The 18,780-nt window shown below is 44.4% G+C and overlaps 1 protein-coding gene across 1 annotated transcript; it reads left to right on the top strand.

Moving 5' to 3' along the window:
* The first annotated feature begins 7,369 nt into the window (after window positions 1–7,369).
* Window positions 7,370–16,043, top strand: LOC139269147 (low-density lipoprotein receptor class A domain-containing protein 1-like). Its single transcript, XM_070888248.1, has 4 exons — window positions 7,370–7,400; window positions 13,126–13,227; window positions 13,313–13,441; window positions 15,895–16,043. Exons 1-4 carry the CDS (start codon window positions 7,370–7,372, stop codon window positions 16,041–16,043), a joined length of 411 nt encoding a protein of 136 aa, XP_070744349.1.
* Window positions 16,044–18,780: the final 2,737 nt, after the last annotated feature.

Genomic DNA, 18,780 nt, shown 5'->3' with positions numbered 1-18,780 from the left:
CATCAGTTGTTGCACTGTGCTTATTCTACTTTTTAAGTACATTTAAAATGTTTGGATCTATTCCCCAACAACAAGTGGAATTTGCTGATTCCGGCAGAGCTTGCTGATCTCTGTATTGTCTGCACTAAGGCAGTGTGATCTGAAGAATGTTGGAGAGTGGAACCATCAGCAAATAGAACTGGATAAGTATGGAATTTGTTGATATGGGAGTGTAGAAAACCAAACTAAACTAGAAGGCATAGTCTCAGGATAAGGGGTTGGGAGAGGGTTGTGAATCTTTGGAATTCTCTACCCCAAAGGGCTGTGGATGATAAGTCGTTGAGTATATTCAAGGCTGAGAGAGATTTTTGGACTCTAGGGGAATTGAGGGATGGGGATTGGGCGGGAAAGTGGAGTTGAGGCCGAAGATCTACCATGACCGTGGCGGAGCAGACTTGAAGGGCCGTATGGCCTATTCCTGCTTCTAATTATTATGTTCTTGTGACGGCTTTGGAGATGTCCAAGGCAATGACAAATAAATTGCCAGCATTGAAGAACATAGTTCCAGAGATAACATGGGCAAGATGACTAATGGGGGAAAAAAATGGCAAAAACTATTGTGCACACCATGAACTAGACCAGAAGTTTCAAAAGGATAGATACATTGAGAGTTTAAAAATAGTTTTGATGACTTTTTAAAGGGAAAGAATATACTGAAACTATGGGACAGTTTTCTCTAACACAGGTCTCACCAACATCTGGTCACTCTGTAAACAGAATTTAATATTGGAGCCTCTGAGACTGGGCCAGTGTACATCAGAACTCTCCAAGCAGACGGGGTAGGTCTAAAATTCAATAAATGTGGCAGAAATGGATCATTTGGCTCTTTATCAGCATAGGAGGCTGAACAGATGTTGCCAGATCCACTGTTTCCGATAAATGGAAAGAACTGGCATGTGGTCTCACTGAGTTCTCTAATGGGATGACATTTGAAATTGCCTTCAGGGGTCCAAAAATCTTCAAAAATGCATTATAAGTGTTTTAAAGAGGAACGCATTTATTTTATGAATAATATTCATAAATGTACTCATTAACCCTTTCTAGATTCTGAGACTAAATTTAAGCCACAATGTCCTGCTAATCCTCATTTCCAATCATCATTTGTTGACCATTTCCACCTCTAATTCCTCTGAATGGCAAAGTGTTTCAAAATTTCTCTCTCCCTCTCTTCCCCCTGTCCCCCTCCCGCCCAGTTTCCATGTTTGTGATGGTCAGGCTGTTTGAATCCTGATGCTGTTCTGATTCTTCACCAATTCTTGAATGTCCTTGTTATAAGTTTGGGTCTAGCCTTAAACAATCTCTTGGTTACAGCAGTGCTAGTCATGTTGTTCGAGCGATTTACGTTTGGGATGTCCTAGAACTGCCCACTATCTAACTATGATAGTGTAACTGGCTGTTCATGTCTTTTGTGTATGCATCTCTATTCTTTTTGATGGTAAACTAAGAAAACCCTTCATAAGATAAGGTCAGTTATGAATTGTTAAGCCCCTTTACTTCACAGCAAGTGGACATAGTTATGACCGGAACTACTTTGTTCAATCAGTACAACTTCTCTTGGCAAAATAATGAAAATGCTACGCTTCTGTTAACTTGCTTTACTTAAACAAAATAACTTACCTACTCTCTTGCATTCTAGCCCTCTAATGAAAACTTTGCAGCATTGTTTTTTTAAAACCTGACTCTCTTTTTCTGTCACCTTTTTTATCTACATGTGCTCAACCTGACAAGAGGGCCTATATCAGGCACTTTCTATGGGGCATCAGTGACCTCTGAACACAATGCGTTTGAAGTGTTTACTAATTACTGAGACTGGTTAACCAATTGCTTATTATCTACAGGCTTTGAGAACACAATTTCAATGCCTAGCCAATCAGAATTTTGTCTCTGCCCTTTTGCAAACTTGTGTGAGTACATTGCTTTGAACCCCAACATTTAAATGTAACGCTTTTTCAAATCCATTCTATGGAAAAAGGGTCAGAAATTCTGAAACGTGGCTGCCCTATTCAAGCCCGTCATACTCTTGCTTCTCAGCTTTTATCTCCGCCTGTTGGGTAAGTGAGCTTCTGAACCTCTTGGCACCTGCATGTCTTTTGTGGGGGGGGGGGGGGGGGGGGAAGAGAAGAGGGGTCAGATTATTCCAATTTGAAATTTTACCAAAACTTGAGGCATAACTCTACCTATTTTAAGAGTCCGCAGTGCACCAGTTGTATTTGCCACCGTGCCCTTGAAGTTAAAAACAGATTTGCATAGCTCATGATAACTGCATGGATCACATGATGGAGCTCGGATTGCTGGTTAACTTTACAAGTATCTCTAGTAAAATCAGGTGCAGTGTCATTGGCATTGCTGTAAGAGTTTTTAAAAAAAAAAAGTTCCTTTCACAACCTTGGAACATCCCAAAGGGCTTTACAGCCAATGAAGTCATTTTGAAGTGTAGTCACTGTTGTGATGTAGACAACATGATGGCTAATTTGCGTACAGCAAGCTCCCACAAACACCAATGTGATAATGACCAGATAATTTTTTGATGTTGGTTGAGGAGAATTCTCCTGCTCTTTTTCAAAATATAGAATCGTTTCCATCCACCTGTGAGGCCAGACAGGTTAATGGGTACTAATAGGTAACCTCAGTTTAATGTCTCATTGGATATCTCCGACATCACTCCCTCGGTACTGTGCTAAGTGTTAGGGTAGATTCTGTGGAGTGGGATTGAACACAGCCATCTGACTCATGGACAACGGAGCCACAGCTAACTAGAAACTGACTTTGGTAGTGTTTACATATATAACAGGACCAATGTGTAAGATTTGCCAGCGGGGGTACACCTGTAAGAGATGCGAGGGTCACCTGCACATCCTGGGCAAGTAGCTATAAAAGGCAGACTACCATGCTGCCTCCTCACTCTGGAGTTCTAATAGAGATAACAGTTTGAACTGAAGTTGTAGTGTCTTGTGGAGTTATTCTAAACGTACCAATTGGCGACGAGTAACAGATCGCAAACTTTCATGCAGTTATGGCTGCCATTAGTATTCTTGAGAGATTTGTTGAGGGTGATGATTGGGAAACCTTCGTTGAGCGTCTTGACCAGTATTTCGTGGCCAACGAGCTGGAAAAGGAAGAAATAGCAATCGAGCACAGGGTGATTCTCCTCACTGTTTGCAGGTCCACGATATATGACCACTTCAAAAATCTGTTAGCACCGACAAAACCAACGGAGAAGACATAAGAGCTGTACACGCTGGTTCGGAAACACCTCAAGCCGAAGGAGAGCATCTTGTTGGCCAGGTATCGCTTTTATACGCACCACCGCTTCGAGGGCCAGGACGTGGCGAGCTATGTCGCCGATCCAAGACACCTTCCGGGACTCTGCGTATTTGCTGGATTTTTGGGGGAAGTGTTGGTGTTGCGGGACTTTTTCGTGCTTGGAATCGGCCACGAGGTCATTCTTTGCAAACTGCTGTCTGGCGAATCCCTAGATCTGAGCAAGGCCATCACGATAGCCTATGCTTTTATGTCCACGAACAACAACACTAAACAGATATCATTGCAGCATCGGAACTCACCGGCAAGTAGTGTGCATAAAATAACACCTTCAGCAGGCACAACTGTACATGGCAGGGCTTACACGCTCGCAGAGGCCAGACCTAGGATGACTTGGAGCCCACTGTGGGGCATGAATGCGAATCCATTAGCACCATGTTGGCGCTGCGGGGGTAATCATTGAGCCCAACAATGTCGATTCAAGCACTACTTGTGCAAGGACTGTGAAACAATGGGGTACCTCCAGCAAATGTGCTGTGACTCACCACGTGGCAGAGTTGGCAGACGATGACCGATCCGGCGTGGACCACACTGAACCACGAGCAGGAGAGGCAACTCAATCTGAGGATGAAGAGGAAGTGTATGGGATACACAACTTCACCACCAAAAGCCTTCCGATAATAAAAGTTAAACTTAATGGCACTCCAGTCTCCATGGAATGGGACATGGGAGCAAGTCAATCAATTATGAGCCAGAAGGCATTTGAGAGGCTGTGGGGCGACAGAACACAACGACCCAAGCTGATCCCGATTCAGGTACAGCTGCGCACCTACACCAAGGAACTGATACCAGTTATTGGCAGTGTGGACATAAGAGTATCCCATGAGGGAGTGGTGCACGATTTACCACTGTGGATTGTTTCAGGTGATGGGCCAACGCTGCTTGGTAGAAAGTGGATGAGGAAGATTCGATGGAACTGGGACGACCTCTGTGTACCTTCTCCGGCGAATGACATCTCCCTTGCTCAAAGGTTGAGCAAGCCCCCACCTTCAGCTGAACCAGGCATCGAAGTGCGGATCCATTAGCAGATCCCCGAGGCACAGGCCGCTCATCACGACCACGAGGAGGTGAAGATCAACCGAGCAGCGGTACAGGCATGGTACCCACCACCCAAAGCCGACGACCTCTTCGCAACGATGGAAGAGGCTCCAGGTCGACCGAGCAGAGTGGGACTCTGGCCGAAACGATCTGAATGAGTCTTCCCGACACCAGAGGCAAAATCCCTGGGGAGGAAGATCACGGCAGTCGGCATCACGGACACAGACGAGAGTGCGTCCAGACCACGGGATGTCACTGCAACGAAACAGAGGCATGTGTTGCCCAGCAAGGAAGACGACTGGGCATGGGGCAAAGGTAAAGGGGCAGCCGTTGACAAGGCCAGGAATCCTCTACATTCCAATAAGTTGTTTGCACTGTGTAATCCATGTGAGCGCCCATTCGTGGCAAATGATGTATTATCATATTGGGTCGGGGATACCTTACAACAAGCCAAAGTAGCGGGCGAACCCCAACCGGTTGTATATGTATCCAATAAGTTACCCAAGGCTGTAGCCTGCATTCACGGGACAATAGAGACGTACCAAAGTGTGCCCCAATATTTGCTCGAGTCAATTGACAATTTCTCTTTTTGGAGAGCTGAGGCGCCATTATCAATGCTCTGTCTCGAATAGGTCTAACACCGTCTGTGCACTGTAAATTGATCCGCCATGGGCCAGGCACGGAGAACGGCGCTGATGCCCTCAGTTGGCTACCGTTGCCCATCACCGGGGTGGAAATGGCGCAGCCCGCAGACCTGCTCGTTGTTATGGAAGTGCTAGAAAGCGAGGGGTCAACCGTAACGGTTCCCCAGACTAGGACCTGGACCAACCAGGATCCCATGTTGCCGCCTGCTAACGGCGATCCGCTAGATGGGATGTTGCAGCTTATCCGTCGCAAAGACGAAATGCTCATCCCATCAGATTGGCCCCTATGGGGCAACCCTGCAACATTGCAAAGAAAGGCAGGGAGGCTACACACAGTTGGTGGTCCTGGGCCTCCATACCATGGCCCAGGGTCCACGGGGACCACGCGGCCTCCCACCACTACTGAAAGTCTCAAGGCCATATCTGCCATCCTTGGCTTGCCGGACCTTGGAGTCAGCAACAATAGTCCGGAGTGGGCAGCCCAAATCATAAAGCTGAGCACCACCCATGTTACGGTCGACTCCCCACAGACCTGGCTATCCCGGGTGCTATGTAGTCACCGGGCTGAATCACTCAGAACCGGGCCTTCCGTATGCTATCAGCAGAGAATGCACCATGATAGTACGGCTCCTCCATGCGACATTAGAATAAATGATGTAGACCATGATCATGGCCCGAGATGCGCTACTATCACTGTATTAGCTAAAGAGGGGAATGGAATGTTTTTGATGAAAATGGAGTGTTTGTTGTGAAACCATGTAATGGGCAAATGCAGAAAGCATTTGGAGCAGATCAAACTGCGAACTACAGATAACCAGGAACTACTGGAAAGGACCTGGCCCTAGTGACCCACGAACGCAATCGACCTCGCTGTCAACCACAAGGATGAGCCCACCATGCCCGACAGTCCGAGCAGACCAGCCGTGCAGCCATACAGCAATGATCCGACCAACTCACCCGTGCCAGGACTTCAACTCAGGAACTCAGGGCCCTGGATTGCCTCAACTTATAAATAACTTGTGCATAAGACTTTGGGGGGGGGGGGGGAGAATAATGTTATGTATGTAAACACTACCAATGTGTAAGACTTGCCACCAGGGGGTGCACCTAAGGGAGACCCAAGGGTCACCTGCACACCCTGGGCAAGCAGGTATAAAAGGCAGACCACCATGCTGCCTCCTCACTGTGGAGTTACAATAAAGAGACCAAGGTCACAACAGTTTGAGCTGAAGATGTACAGTCTTGTGGAGTCATTCGAAACGGAACAGGTCCTGCAGCGTTTTGGGGGTGGGAGGGTTGAGTTAGGAAGAGACCATTTTAACAGTGTAAGGCATTTGCAACATTGTATGGTCATCGTGGTAAAATAAAGCCTCCGCTATACTGTAGTAATTAATAAATCACCAACTGCCCCTTCATTTAGAAATCCCCACATGAAAGGCACTGTATAAATGCCAAGTTCTTTTGTCATTGAGCAAACTGGAGATGTTCAAGATCGAATGACTGTACAAGTGATTGTGATGGGAGGTTTAATCGGGCCCGGTGTGTCAATATAAAAGATAGTCGCCATGAAACCAATCCAAAACATTTAGATCAGATCATTCAAACTGTCACCTCTGCTATAATCTTCGTCTGAAACGCGTTCAATTTCTTGTTCGATTCAGTGAAGTCTACAGACTCGCCGCATCTAATGGAAGATCTAATGTTCTTGATGCTGCGGCCCAGGGAAATTCTTTATCTTCTTGGAACCTAATCTCTAAACAAAAGTAATGGACTGAAACATGAACTATATGGAAAATTAGCTTAAAAAAATTACATTTACCCTGTAAGCCATTTATATTGACTATTTCAGTTCCTATACTATCATAGTTTAAATCTTGCTGAGAATTTAAATTTGTTCCATTTCGATTGTAATCTGGGGTGTTTTTGGCAGGCTCGCTAGGCTCAGATTTGTGTGCTGGAGTACTGGACAATATTTGCTTTGGTGAAGTCCTGGCACAAACGACATCATCTATTTTCTTTATCTGTGTTTTACTTAGTAGCTAAGTGACGGACTAACATTGAAAGAACGGAAAACGATGCACTGCAGCTGCGAACCCAAACCTCCCCAGCCATAAAGGCTCAGGTCGTGCGGTAGGAACTGAAGAGAATGAGATCTAATGAGATCTAATAAGGCTCACCCAGAAAATATCAGCACGGTACCGCAGAGAATTCCCCCCCTACAGTAGTACTGAGATGTTCAATGCAGGGTTATACTCATTACTAACACTCTACTTTTGTTTTCCTTCAACATGTAGCGAAGTTTTGATATCACTTCTTTTGGTTCAACGATGTCCATGGTATCGAACAGCAGCAAGAGAGGTAAAGGTGGGGAGTGGGAAATTTAGGCTGCTTTGTTTTTGGTGCGTTGGGCATTTCCGAAGGATGGGTTTTGTACGAGAATGTTAATTGATGTGTGTGTTTATCTTTACCCCCAACAGATTGTAGCCGGGGTGACTCGCGTTGCTGCTGTTCCAGGCACTGCTGCTGGGTCTCTGCAGTTGTGATGCTGATGCTGGGAGCTATTGTCGCTGCATTGGTGTGTGCTGTGGTCTTTGGCATCCCAGCAAGTACTCCAGGTTAGATACACAGGCCTGAAGTTTTTGCATGATTTCTTCTGTTCTTGTTTAGGATACTAAGGGAATGGAGGGATTATGGAGGTAGTGCAAGAAGGTGGTAGATGATCAGCCAGGATCTTATTGAATGGTGGTGCAGGCTCGAAGGGCCGAATGGCCTGTTTCTGCCCCTATTGCTTATAGAAACAGAGAAACATAGAAAATAGGTGCAGGAGTAGGCCATTCGGCCCTTCGAGCCTGCACCACTATTCAATAAGATCATGGCTGATCATTCCCTCAGTACCCCTTTTCTGCTTTCTCTCCATACCCCTTGATCCCTTTAGCTGTAAGGGCAATATCTAACTCCCTCTTGAATATATCCAATGAACTGGCATCAACAACTCTCATTCCACAGGTTAACAACTCTCTTGATTGAAGAAGTTTCTCCTCATCTCAGTCCTAAATGGCGTACCCCTTATCCTAAGACTGTGTCCCCTGGTTCTGGACTTCCCCAACATCACGAACCTTCTTCCTGCATCTAACCTGTCCAGTCCCGTCAGAATCTTATAAGTTTCTATGAGATCCCCTCTCATCCTTCTAAACTCCAATGTATAAAGGCCCAGTTGATCCAGTCTCTCCTCATATGTCAGTCCCACCATCCTGGGAATCAGTCTGGTGAACCTTCGCTGCACTCCCTCAATAGCAAAAATGTCCTTCCTCAGATTAGGAGACCAAAACTGAACACAATGTTCCAGGTGAGGCCTCACCAAGACCCTGTACAACTGCAGTAAGATCTCCCTGCTCCTATACTCAAATCCCCTAGCTATGAAGGCCAACATACCATTTGCCTTCTTCACCGCCTGCTGTACCTGCATGCCAACTTTCAATGACTGATGAACCATGAAACCCAGGTCTCATTGCACCTCCCCTTTCCTAATCTGCCGCCATTCAGATAATATTCTGCCTTCGTGTTTTTGCCCCCAAAGTGGATAACCTCACATTTATCCACATTATACTTCATCTGCCATGCATTTTCCCACTCACCTAACCTGTCCAAGTCACCCTGCAGCCATTTAGCGTCCTCCTCACAGCTCACACCGCCACTCAGTTTAGTGTCATCTGCAAACTTGGAGATATTACACTCAATTCGTTCATCTAAATCGTTACTGTATATTGTAAAGAGCTGGGGTCCCAGCACTGAGCCCTGCGGCACTCCACTAGTCACTGCCTGCCATTCTGAAAAGGACCCGTTTATCCCGACTCTCTGCTTCCTGTCTGCCAACCAGTTCTCTATCCACATCTGTACATTACCCCCAATACCATGTGCTTTAATTTTGCACACCAATCTCTTGTGTGGGACCTTGTCAAAAGCCTTTTGAAAGTCCAAATACACCACATCCACTGGTTCTCCCTTGTCTACTCTACTAGTTACATCCTCAAAAAATTCCAGAAGATTTGTCAAGCATGATTTCCCTTTCATAAATCCATGCTGACTTGGACCAATCCTGTCACTGCTTTCCAAATGCGTTGCTATTTCATCTTTTTAATATTTGATTCCAACATTTTCCCCACTACTGATGTCAGGCTAACTGGTCTATAATTACCTGTTTTCTCTCCCCCTCCTTTTTTAAACAGTGGTTTTACATTAGCTACCCTCCAGTCCATAGGAACTTATCCAGAGTCGATAGACTGATAGAAAATGATCACCAATGCATCCACTATTTCTATGGCCACTTCCTTAAGTACTCTGGGATGCAGACTATCAGGTCCCGGGGATTTATCAGCTTTCAATCCCATCAGGTTCCCGAATACAATTTCCCGTTTAGAAGGCTATTCTTCAGTTCCTCCTTCTCACTAGACCCTCGGTCCTCTAGTATTTCCGGAAGGTTATTTGTGCCTTCCTTCATGAAAACAGAACCAAAGTATTTGTTTAACTGGTCCGCCATTTCTTTGTTCCCCATTATAAATTCACCTGAATCTGACTGCAGGGGACCTACGTTTGTTTTCACTAATCTTTTTCTATTCACATATCTATAGAAGCTTTTGCAGTCAGTTTTTATGTTCCCAGCAAGCTTCCTCTCATACTCTATTTTTCCCCTCCTAATTAAAACCTTTGTCATCCACTGCTGTATTACAAAATTCTCCCAGTCGTCAGGTTTGCTGCTTTTTCTGGCCAATTTATATGCCTCTTCCTTGGATTTAACACTATCCTTAATTTCCCTTGTTAGCCACCTTCCCCGTTTTATTTTTACTCCAGACAGGGATGTACAATTGTTGAAGTTCATCCATGTGATCTTTAAATGTTTGCCATTGCCTATCTACCGTCAACCCTTTCAGTATCATTTGTCAGTCTATTCTAGCCAATTCACGTCTCATATCATCGAAGTTACCTTTCCCCAAGTTCAGGACACTAGTCTCTGAATTAACTGTGTCACTCTCCAGCTTAATAAAGAATTCTACCATATTATGGTCACTCTTCTCCAAGGGGCCTCACACAAAAAGATTGTTAATTAGTCCTTTCTCATTACACATCACCCAGTCTAGGATGGCCAGCTCTCCCGTTGGTTCCTCGACATATTGGTCTAGAAAACCATCCCTAATACACTCCAGGAAATCCTCCTCCACCGCACCAGTTTGATTAGCCCAATCAATATGTAGATTAAAGTCGCCCATGATAACTGCTGTACCTTTATTGCACTCATCCCTCATGTCTTGTTTGATGCTGTCCCCATCCTCATTACTACTGTTTGGTGGTCTGTACACAACTCCCACTAGCTTTTTCTGCCCTTTGGTATTCCGTAGCTCTACCCATACAAATTCCACATCATCCAAGCTAATGTCCTTCCTTACTATTGCATTAATTTCCTCTTTAAGCAGCAACGCCACCCCGCCTCCTTTTCCTTTCTGTCTATCCTTCCTAAATGTTGAATACCCCTGGATGTTGAGTTCCCAGCCTTGGTCACCCTGGAGCCATGTCTCCGTGATGCCAATTACATCATATCCGTTAACTGCTATCTGTGCAGTTAATTCGTCCACCTTCCAAATACTGCTCGCATTGAGGCACAGAGCCTTCAGGCTTGTCTTTTTAACACCCTTTGCCCCTTTAGGATTTTGTTGTAATGTGGCCCTTTTTGCTTTTTACCTTGGGTTTCTCTGCCCTCAACTTTTACTTTTCTTCTATCTTTTGCTTCTGTCCCCATTCTACTTCTCTCTGTCTCCCTGCATAGGTTCCCATCCTCCTGCCGTATTAGTTTAACCCCTCTCCAACAGCACTAGCAAACATTCCCCCGAGGACATTGGTTCCGGTCCTGCTCAGGTGCAGACCGTCCGGTTTGTACTGGTCCCACCTCCCCCAGAACCGGTTCCAATGTCCCAGGAATTTGAATCCCTCCCTTCTGCACCACTCCTCAAGCCACGTATTCATCTGAGCTATCCTGCGATTCCTACTGTTTCCTATGTTATTTGTGCCCAGGTACCAATGGAATCTCGGAATTAAGTAGCATTACAGATTGAGGAATTTTAAATTTAAGCGAGTTGTGCCCATACCCGCGTTATGCCAGAGTATCCGATCATATATGTTGGTTCGAAAGTCTGTTTGGCTGATGCAGTCCATGCCATAATACTAATACTGGCCATGCTCCCAGGGCGCATGACATGTTTCCGGCGATTGCGCCAGGGCGTTCATCACACTGCGCCCATTTCTTGAGCATTAAGTACCTGTATCTGCAGTGACCAGCAGTCAGTTGAATCCTGACCATGTGTTTCTCCTGTTGCTGCTGGTGTAATTACTTTAAATTAGTCTAAATTTAACACATTACAGCAGAGCAGGACACACCTTTTCTGGCATCAATTTGGTTGCTGGTCACAGTTCTTGTGTACCAAGGGCAGATCAAAGCAGTCAATTGAAGCCAACTAAAATCTCAGACCGAGAGCATCAAATCAGACAAATAGAAGAAGAGCATCCGGGGAGGGCACTGAGTACCTCAAGTCTTGTCACCGACAGCATGCAGAAACCAAATGTAGAGAGCGGAAGGAGTATGCGGGAAAACCAGACGACTCACCCACCCTTTCCTTCAACCACTGTCTGTCCCACCTGTGACAGAGTTGTAATTCCCATATTGGACTGTACAGTCACCTGAGAACTCACTTTTAGAGTGGAAGCAAGTCTTCCTCGATTTCGAGGGACTGCCTATGCTGATGATAAATCAGGCAATTGAAAAATGGCTCAATTCCTGGCAATCCTACTCCACTTTGTGGTGCTGGAAAATGCTCAGTTGCAGTCACAACTTGATTTTGATCAATTACGCTGCTTGATTGCACTGATTCATGAGATTTTACTTTTGGTTTATGCTAATGAATTTGCTTGGAAATTTGGTTACTTCACGTTGCAAAACTGGCAATTTTTGGCGCATTGTGCCAATTGCGTCCCTAGCGGAAACTCCATGCCACTGTACATCCCACTCACAGGAAGCAAGCCTTCACCCTCGCGTCCCTCACTCAGCCTAATTGCTTTCACCTTCTTGCTTAATAGTGTCAGCTGTGGCTCAGTGGGTAGCGCACTCGCCTCCCACTCCCAAAACGCTGCAGGACCAAAGTCCTACTCCAGGGACTTGAGCACATAAATCTAAGCTGACACTCCAGTGCAGTGCTGAAGGAGTGCTGCACTGTCGGAGGTGCCGTCTTTCAGATGAGACGTTAAACCGAGGCCCCGTCTGCCCTCTTAGGTGGACGTAGAAGATCCCATGGCACTATTTCGAAGAAGAGCAGGGGGGTTATCCCTGGTGTCCTGGCCAATATTTATCCCTCAATCAACATAATAAAAACAGATTAGCTGGTCATTATCACATTGCTGTTTGTGGGAGCTTGCTGTGTGCAAATTGGCTGCTGCATTTCCCACATTACAACAGTGACTACACTTCAAAAATACTTCATTGGCTGTAAAGCGCTTTTGGTCGTGAAATGTGTTATATAAATGTAAGTCTTTTTATTCCAATATACTAAAACGAGCAGCTGCTTATATAATCTGTGTTTCCCCTCTAATTTTCATCCACTTATCCTTAGCTGTTGGGATTCTGTCAGGTCTTTCTGTACGTAACCCAAGTGGTTATGCTACCATGGGCACCCTCACCCACCTTCCACATGCACTTCCAGCAGGAGTGAAAGGGCGGTGACCACAACCAAGAAACTAGTCTCATTTTTTTCCTCTCCCCTTTCCTGGTCAGCCGATGCCAATTGTAGCACCCCACTGTTTCCTTGTCTGACAGCAGCTAAGTTGGCGCAGTTAAACTAGGGATTTTCTTTAGTTTATATAACTTAGTTCCACACTTAGCCTTTGTTTTGCTAGACAGTTTTTGGGACTTTTGCAATTGTTAAATACTACAAAAGGAAATTCTGCCTGATTGTAGTGCAGGAAGAGAGGAGGAAGAGTGTTAAAACTCAACATATATATTTTCCAGAGAGCAGATTTTGCATAACTGCAAACAATCATTCAGGATTCCTGTGTGACGACAGTGCCACCTGTTTGCAATCGTCCCAAGTTTGTAACTGGATCGAGGACTGTTTGGATGATGCAGATGAGAATCCTGCAATGTGCAGTAGGTAATCCTTATTGCAGTTTTCTTTTTGAATTTCAATTTCCTTGTAAGTGGATTTAGCTGATGCCTTGCTCTGTCCTGTCAGGTGATTTGCCGCACAATCTGCCGAGGTATCTCGTGTTCAGATGTGGTGATCCTAGCTCGTGGGTTTACATTGATAAAGTGTGTCATGGATTCAACAACTGTGGAGACTGTTCGGATGAAATTGGACCCTGTGAGTATGAATCCATACCAAGACCTAGTAGCTCAAGAGCATTAGACTTTTACATTGCTTTCTCCCATCCTATGGTTTGAGACCTCTGGCACCTCACCTAGAGAGTGAGTGTTCAGAATTATAGCTAAGCCTGATCATATCCTCACTTTGAAAGCTATTCACACATATTAGGAGTCACCAGATAACAATCAGGAGCAAGAATCATGACCATTTTTCCCCCTCTCTCTAGTTAGGGGTGCAATGTTCTTACTGTGATGTTTCAACTGCTACCCTGACTGAGCACAAACTGGGGCCTTCTGCTCTGTATTGCTCAGTACGCATCACACCATGCAGTGCATTCATCCATTACACTATCAGAGGGAAGCTTATTATTAAATGTGATGATCTGTAGCAACCTTTCAGCCAGGAGTGATGCCAAAGTAAATTTTGATGACCATTAATAGGAGGTTGTTAACTACAGGGATACTGTATCTGAATGCCCCTTTCTGCAGGTAATGATCATCCATGGAAACAGGAACAGCTTGTTAGCCTTTTGTATTTATGCTACAAAACTGTTTTTAAGCAGTTGTACAATATTGCTCAGGTTTCTGGTGCATTTGAAACTGTTCCTTTTATATTGTGGGTTCTACAGCGGGAGAACTGTGGGCTTGCAGTTGTTTATAAGTCACTGCATCTTGGCTGGGGAAGGTACACATGGGCCAGTGACAATAAGATGCTTATGGATAGGCTCAGTTAGTCAACCCACCAGCAGCTGGGAAACCAGTTTGCGTTGCCCTTGGGGTGGTGCTGCATCTGGAGCTGTCAGTTGTTTCTGGGTCTTGAGCCTCTGGAGGTAGCATTGTTGCCTCACTTATACACTAATTAACTCACTTTTTATTGGTCTGTTTTTCAAATGTGTGGCATTGGTTGAATGACTATATTTACTCCAGATGCAGAGGTATAGAAGTCTCAGGTAGCATTGCTGAGACTGCTTTCAAACATTGTCTTTTTTGCCCTGCACCCTTTTTATTAGTTTCATTGACTGCTTCACCAGTATCTCTTCACTGCCCTCCTACTTCGATTCTTACTTTGCTTTTCCTTTGTTACATAGTCTCACCATTCTGATGAACTTCTGCAGTGTTGTGTGTATCTTGTTATAACAATTTAATGAATTTTACAAAAAAAGGTTAGAATATGTTAGAAATACATTACTGAACATTTTTTTTCTTTGCTTATTGTAAACAAGATCATATAGAAGTATAACTCCCAGGAAGTTAGCACTAAGGAAAACAACCATTTGTGACGATCCGAGTAACTTCTCTCCTTTCCTGAATGCTTTCTCCTCGGCCCTTGAGGTCTTCCAAGAAGATAGGCATTTATGAATGTCACTTTCACTAGCCTCTAAAGCTGGGCAAGATTTGCCCTCCAATTCTGCCTCTTCAGCATCTCTCAGCCAAGATCAGATCAGCTCCTTTGGATCCTCTCACCCAAGCAAACTCAGAGGAATATGATTTACTGTTTATTAGGGAAGAGCCACAGTCATTTGGCAAGAACTTTACCCTAATGTTTGTTTGAACACATTTTGCAAACACTATCGATGATTGAAACAAAATTTTGGTGGTAGTTTACCTTTTCATGAACATGGGATAAAGATTGTGGCTATTCTTCTCCACGTACAGAAATAACTAAGATAAACTACTTGTAGTAATTATAGAACAGAAATCACACTAACAACTTGGGATATGATACTGACTACAGAAAAGGCTCAATATATAGGGGGGAAAAAAGGGCAATGGCAGTCTTACCCAGCAGCGTGTTCAGACCATCTGAGGCTGGTATGGGAAATGGAGAAGTGGGAGACTTTATTTTAAAAAAAATTGTTCATGGGATGTGGGCGTCACTGGCAAGACTAACATTTATTGCTCATCCTTAATTGCCTTGAGAAAGTGATGGTAAGCCACTGCCTTGAACCGCTGCAGTCCATGTGGTAAAGATCCTCCCACTTCTTTGTATCGGTTTGGTACAACTGAGTGGCTTGCTAAGCCATTTCAGAGGGCAGTTAAGAGTCAATCACATTGCTGTGGGTCTGAAGTCACAGATAGGCAAGACCAGGTAAGGATGGCAGATTTACTTCCCTAAAGGACATTAGTGAACGAGATGGGTTTTTACGACAATCCAGTAGTTTCATGGTCACCATTACTAACACTAGTTTTTAGTTGAACTCTCAACTCTGGATATTTAGTCCAGGCCTTTGGTGTAGTGGGCGCTTGAGGTTGGGACTGGCATCTATTTTGGGGTAGAGCAGAGGGAGCTTTATTGTGTATCTAACCATGCTGTACCTGACCAGGAGTGTTTGATATCATCAACATTAGATGCCCAAAACAGAGAGTATTCTGTTCTCAGCCCTAACATCTCAAATAGGCACTGATTAGTGTCAAAAAATTGTTGCATGATTTTTAAAATATTGTTTTCAGTGTCTGACTGTCCTCCATGTGGACCGGAGTACTGGAGCTGCGAGTCTATTATGTCTCAGTATTGTAACTGCATTCCCAGGCAACTGTGCAGGGATGGTATGCAGCACTGTGCGGATTGGTTGGACGAGTACATCTGTACTGAAAACTGACACCAGAAGAAATGAGCTGTAATGGCAGCTTGAGTATTACTAAACCAGGACAGCAACTTTTTTGTTTTGTGATTCTTTTACCCAAGAAATGCATCTTTGTTCTGTAGATAGCTTTGGAAAATGCAGCATCTTAATGCACACTATTTTTAAGTTGTCATGGACTCCAAATTTACACATTTGCAAGTTTCTTTGCTGTTGGATTGTGATAAGATTGTTCCATATCATTATTGTACATGAGTGGTAACATTTTAAAGTACAGGTTGAACCTCCCTTATTCAGAACCATTCCTGGCTACCAGGTGGTGCATGCGCAGAACTCCGATATGAACAAATTGAAGTCCTTCCTCGCTGCCGACTCCCGCAAGCAACCGCCCCACCCACCTGATCTCTGCCGCACTCCCAGCCCCAAGCCAGCCAGCCCCGATATCCCCTTGCTCAGTACCTGTACCATCCAATTTAACATGACCACCCCTCATCCAGAAAAATCCCTTATCCAGAACAGGCCTAACAGTAACCGGCGTTGATCAAATTCCATTGGTTTGTGCCGGTGTTTTCTCCTTGTTTACTATTCAGTTTCAACTATTCCACAATTATATGCTGTAAAATGATTTTTTTTGGCATTATTTCAAGTAATGGATATTTATTTATCTTATGGTGGGAAACAATTGCACGGAATTTAAGGTCAAGCAGTAGCAATCACCGCTGAGCACAAAGTAAGCTGCCCACACTGATCTCGATCTCTGTGGTGAAAACTTTAGGTTTCTCGATGTTATATTGATTGTAGTGATGTCATTAAACTCTCTAAGTAGCTAATCACATTGAAGAATTCTCAGACAGAAAGCCAGGAAATAAAAAGCACTGATTCAATTAATTTTTAAATTTTTTTTTACAGAAAGCAAAATAAAGCTTGGGACCTACATATGGGTTAAAGTAGAAGCTGAAATATTAAACAAACTTTAATTAAAAAAAATTTAAAATCTAGTAAATTTCTATCATGGAGAAATTTGACATTCCACAGGTATAAAATGTGTTTCGTGGTCAATATGCAGTTAAAACCCCAGTTAGACCTAGTCCAAGGCTAACTTTTAATGGGGACAAGCTTATTTGCCGGCTAGTGGGAGTTCCACCGTGCAGCCTGTGGCAGAGCAGGTAATGACTGACCACAACTTCAGGATACTGGTTCTGTTCGTAAAAATTTAAATTTGCTGGTATCAAATCATTAAAACTCCAATCTTTGCAGAAATAAAAACTCATTTGACACAGATACAGCAGTATGCAAGAATATGAGCAAATGGTACACTTGGATTGCAGAAAATTACTCAGTCCGGTTTCTGAGATGAAAATGTTAAAGCATGCCTGAGGTATCCTCTTACGCTGATGCAGACAGGCTCTGGCGCCTGTATGCAATTACTGGGCAGTTAGTGGTCAATTAGCTCAACTCTATGGCAGCAATTGGGATTTCATCATCATAGGCAGTCCCTCGAACGAGAATGACTTGCTTCCATGAGTTCACAGATGTTTCAATGACGGACCTGATGTTCCAGTCATGAACTCCAATTGAGGGGGTGGAAGATGCCTGTGCATGGATTTTGTCACGTGACCATTGCACGTCAGCCACCACACGGGCTTGACAGAGCTAGGCCTTTATCCAGTGGCAAGAGTTAACCAGGACGACTGGAGACCTGCTTTGCTGCACGGACCTAGTGCACGCCTATATCGCAGTGTGGGCTGGCCCGTGCTGCCCCGTACCCTCATTCGCCAAACCTCCATCATGATTGGGATTTCCAGTGTGATGCTGGTCATCTGTCAAGTCTTAACTTGCAAGTTTGGGATTTAGTGCACATGCGGAAATCATGAAATTGCAGTCCATTTCAAAGGTGGTATGACAGCATACTCTCAGTACAATGTCACTTACTGCAAATGCTGGCCCAATGTTTCTAATTGACTTTGAATATCTTAACAGTAATTAAACTCTAATGACCTTAAAAGAACAGAACAGGTTCAACACAGCTCCTTTAGCAGTAGAGTAATACATATGCAATGCACAGTATAAAATTCTTGTCCTTATTAAAGAGTGCATCATTGAACTTACCATCTTCACTGTCACAAAATCAGCTAGTATCATTAAAAAATCTTGGACTTGTATTGAGGGGATCTACTCAGGACCTGGAGATAACAAGTCAAACCTACACATGCAATTCAGTAATGGCAAAAACAGTTTTGATTTTAAAATGTACCATACAGTGGGAGCTAGACGCACTGTTCCACAGAGCTGCAGACTGTGGAGTTGCACTTGTGATTCGTCACCTCGACTGTTCACTGGGGATGTGCAACGAACATGTTTAAACATTTCCCTCACAGACAGAATGACAACGAGGACATCTCTGAAAAGGCCAGTTACAGAGTGGCACTGGCAGAGGTGTGGAAGCAGGTGACCTGCCTTCTCTGAGGTTTGATCTCTCCCAGCTATCACTTATTCCTTGTACTTAGGTCTGAGTAAGCCATCAGACTAGCAGCGATGAGGTCAGATAGGTGATCGCTGCCAACTACTTCCTTGTGCTCCCCTGTGATGTCTCGGATCAGTCCTGGTTCCACACATTAGGTGGAATGACTCACAAAAGTAAAAATTCTATCACTATGGAAAGGAGACTGATAAAACAAGGCCAACAGCCATCATCCACCCCAAACAGACCAGGAAATTGTTGGCCCCTCAAAATCCACAGGGGTGAAATCCTGGC

This window comes from Pristiophorus japonicus, chromosome 8, assembly GCF_044704955.1.
Source record: "Pristiophorus japonicus isolate sPriJap1 chromosome 8, sPriJap1.hap1, whole genome shotgun sequence".
Lineage (NCBI taxonomy): Eukaryota > Metazoa > Chordata > Chondrichthyes > Pristiophoridae > Pristiophorus > Pristiophorus japonicus.
The sequence above is the reverse complement of the archived record's forward strand: the minus strand, read 5'-3'. Positions and strand labels throughout refer to the sequence as shown.

Coding starts and splice junctions, on each gene's coding strand:
- LOC139269147 (XM_070888248.1), top strand. CDS start 7,370: ATGTCCATGGTATCGAACAGCAGCAAGAGAG. Junction 7,401..13,125: donor ATCGAACAGCAGCAAGAGAG/GTAAAGGTGGGG, acceptor ACAATCATTCAG/GATTCCTGTGTGACGACAGT. Junction 13,442..15,894: donor TTCGGATGAAATTGGACCCT/GTGAGTATGAAT, acceptor TATTGTTTTCAG/TGTCTGACTGTCCTCCATGT.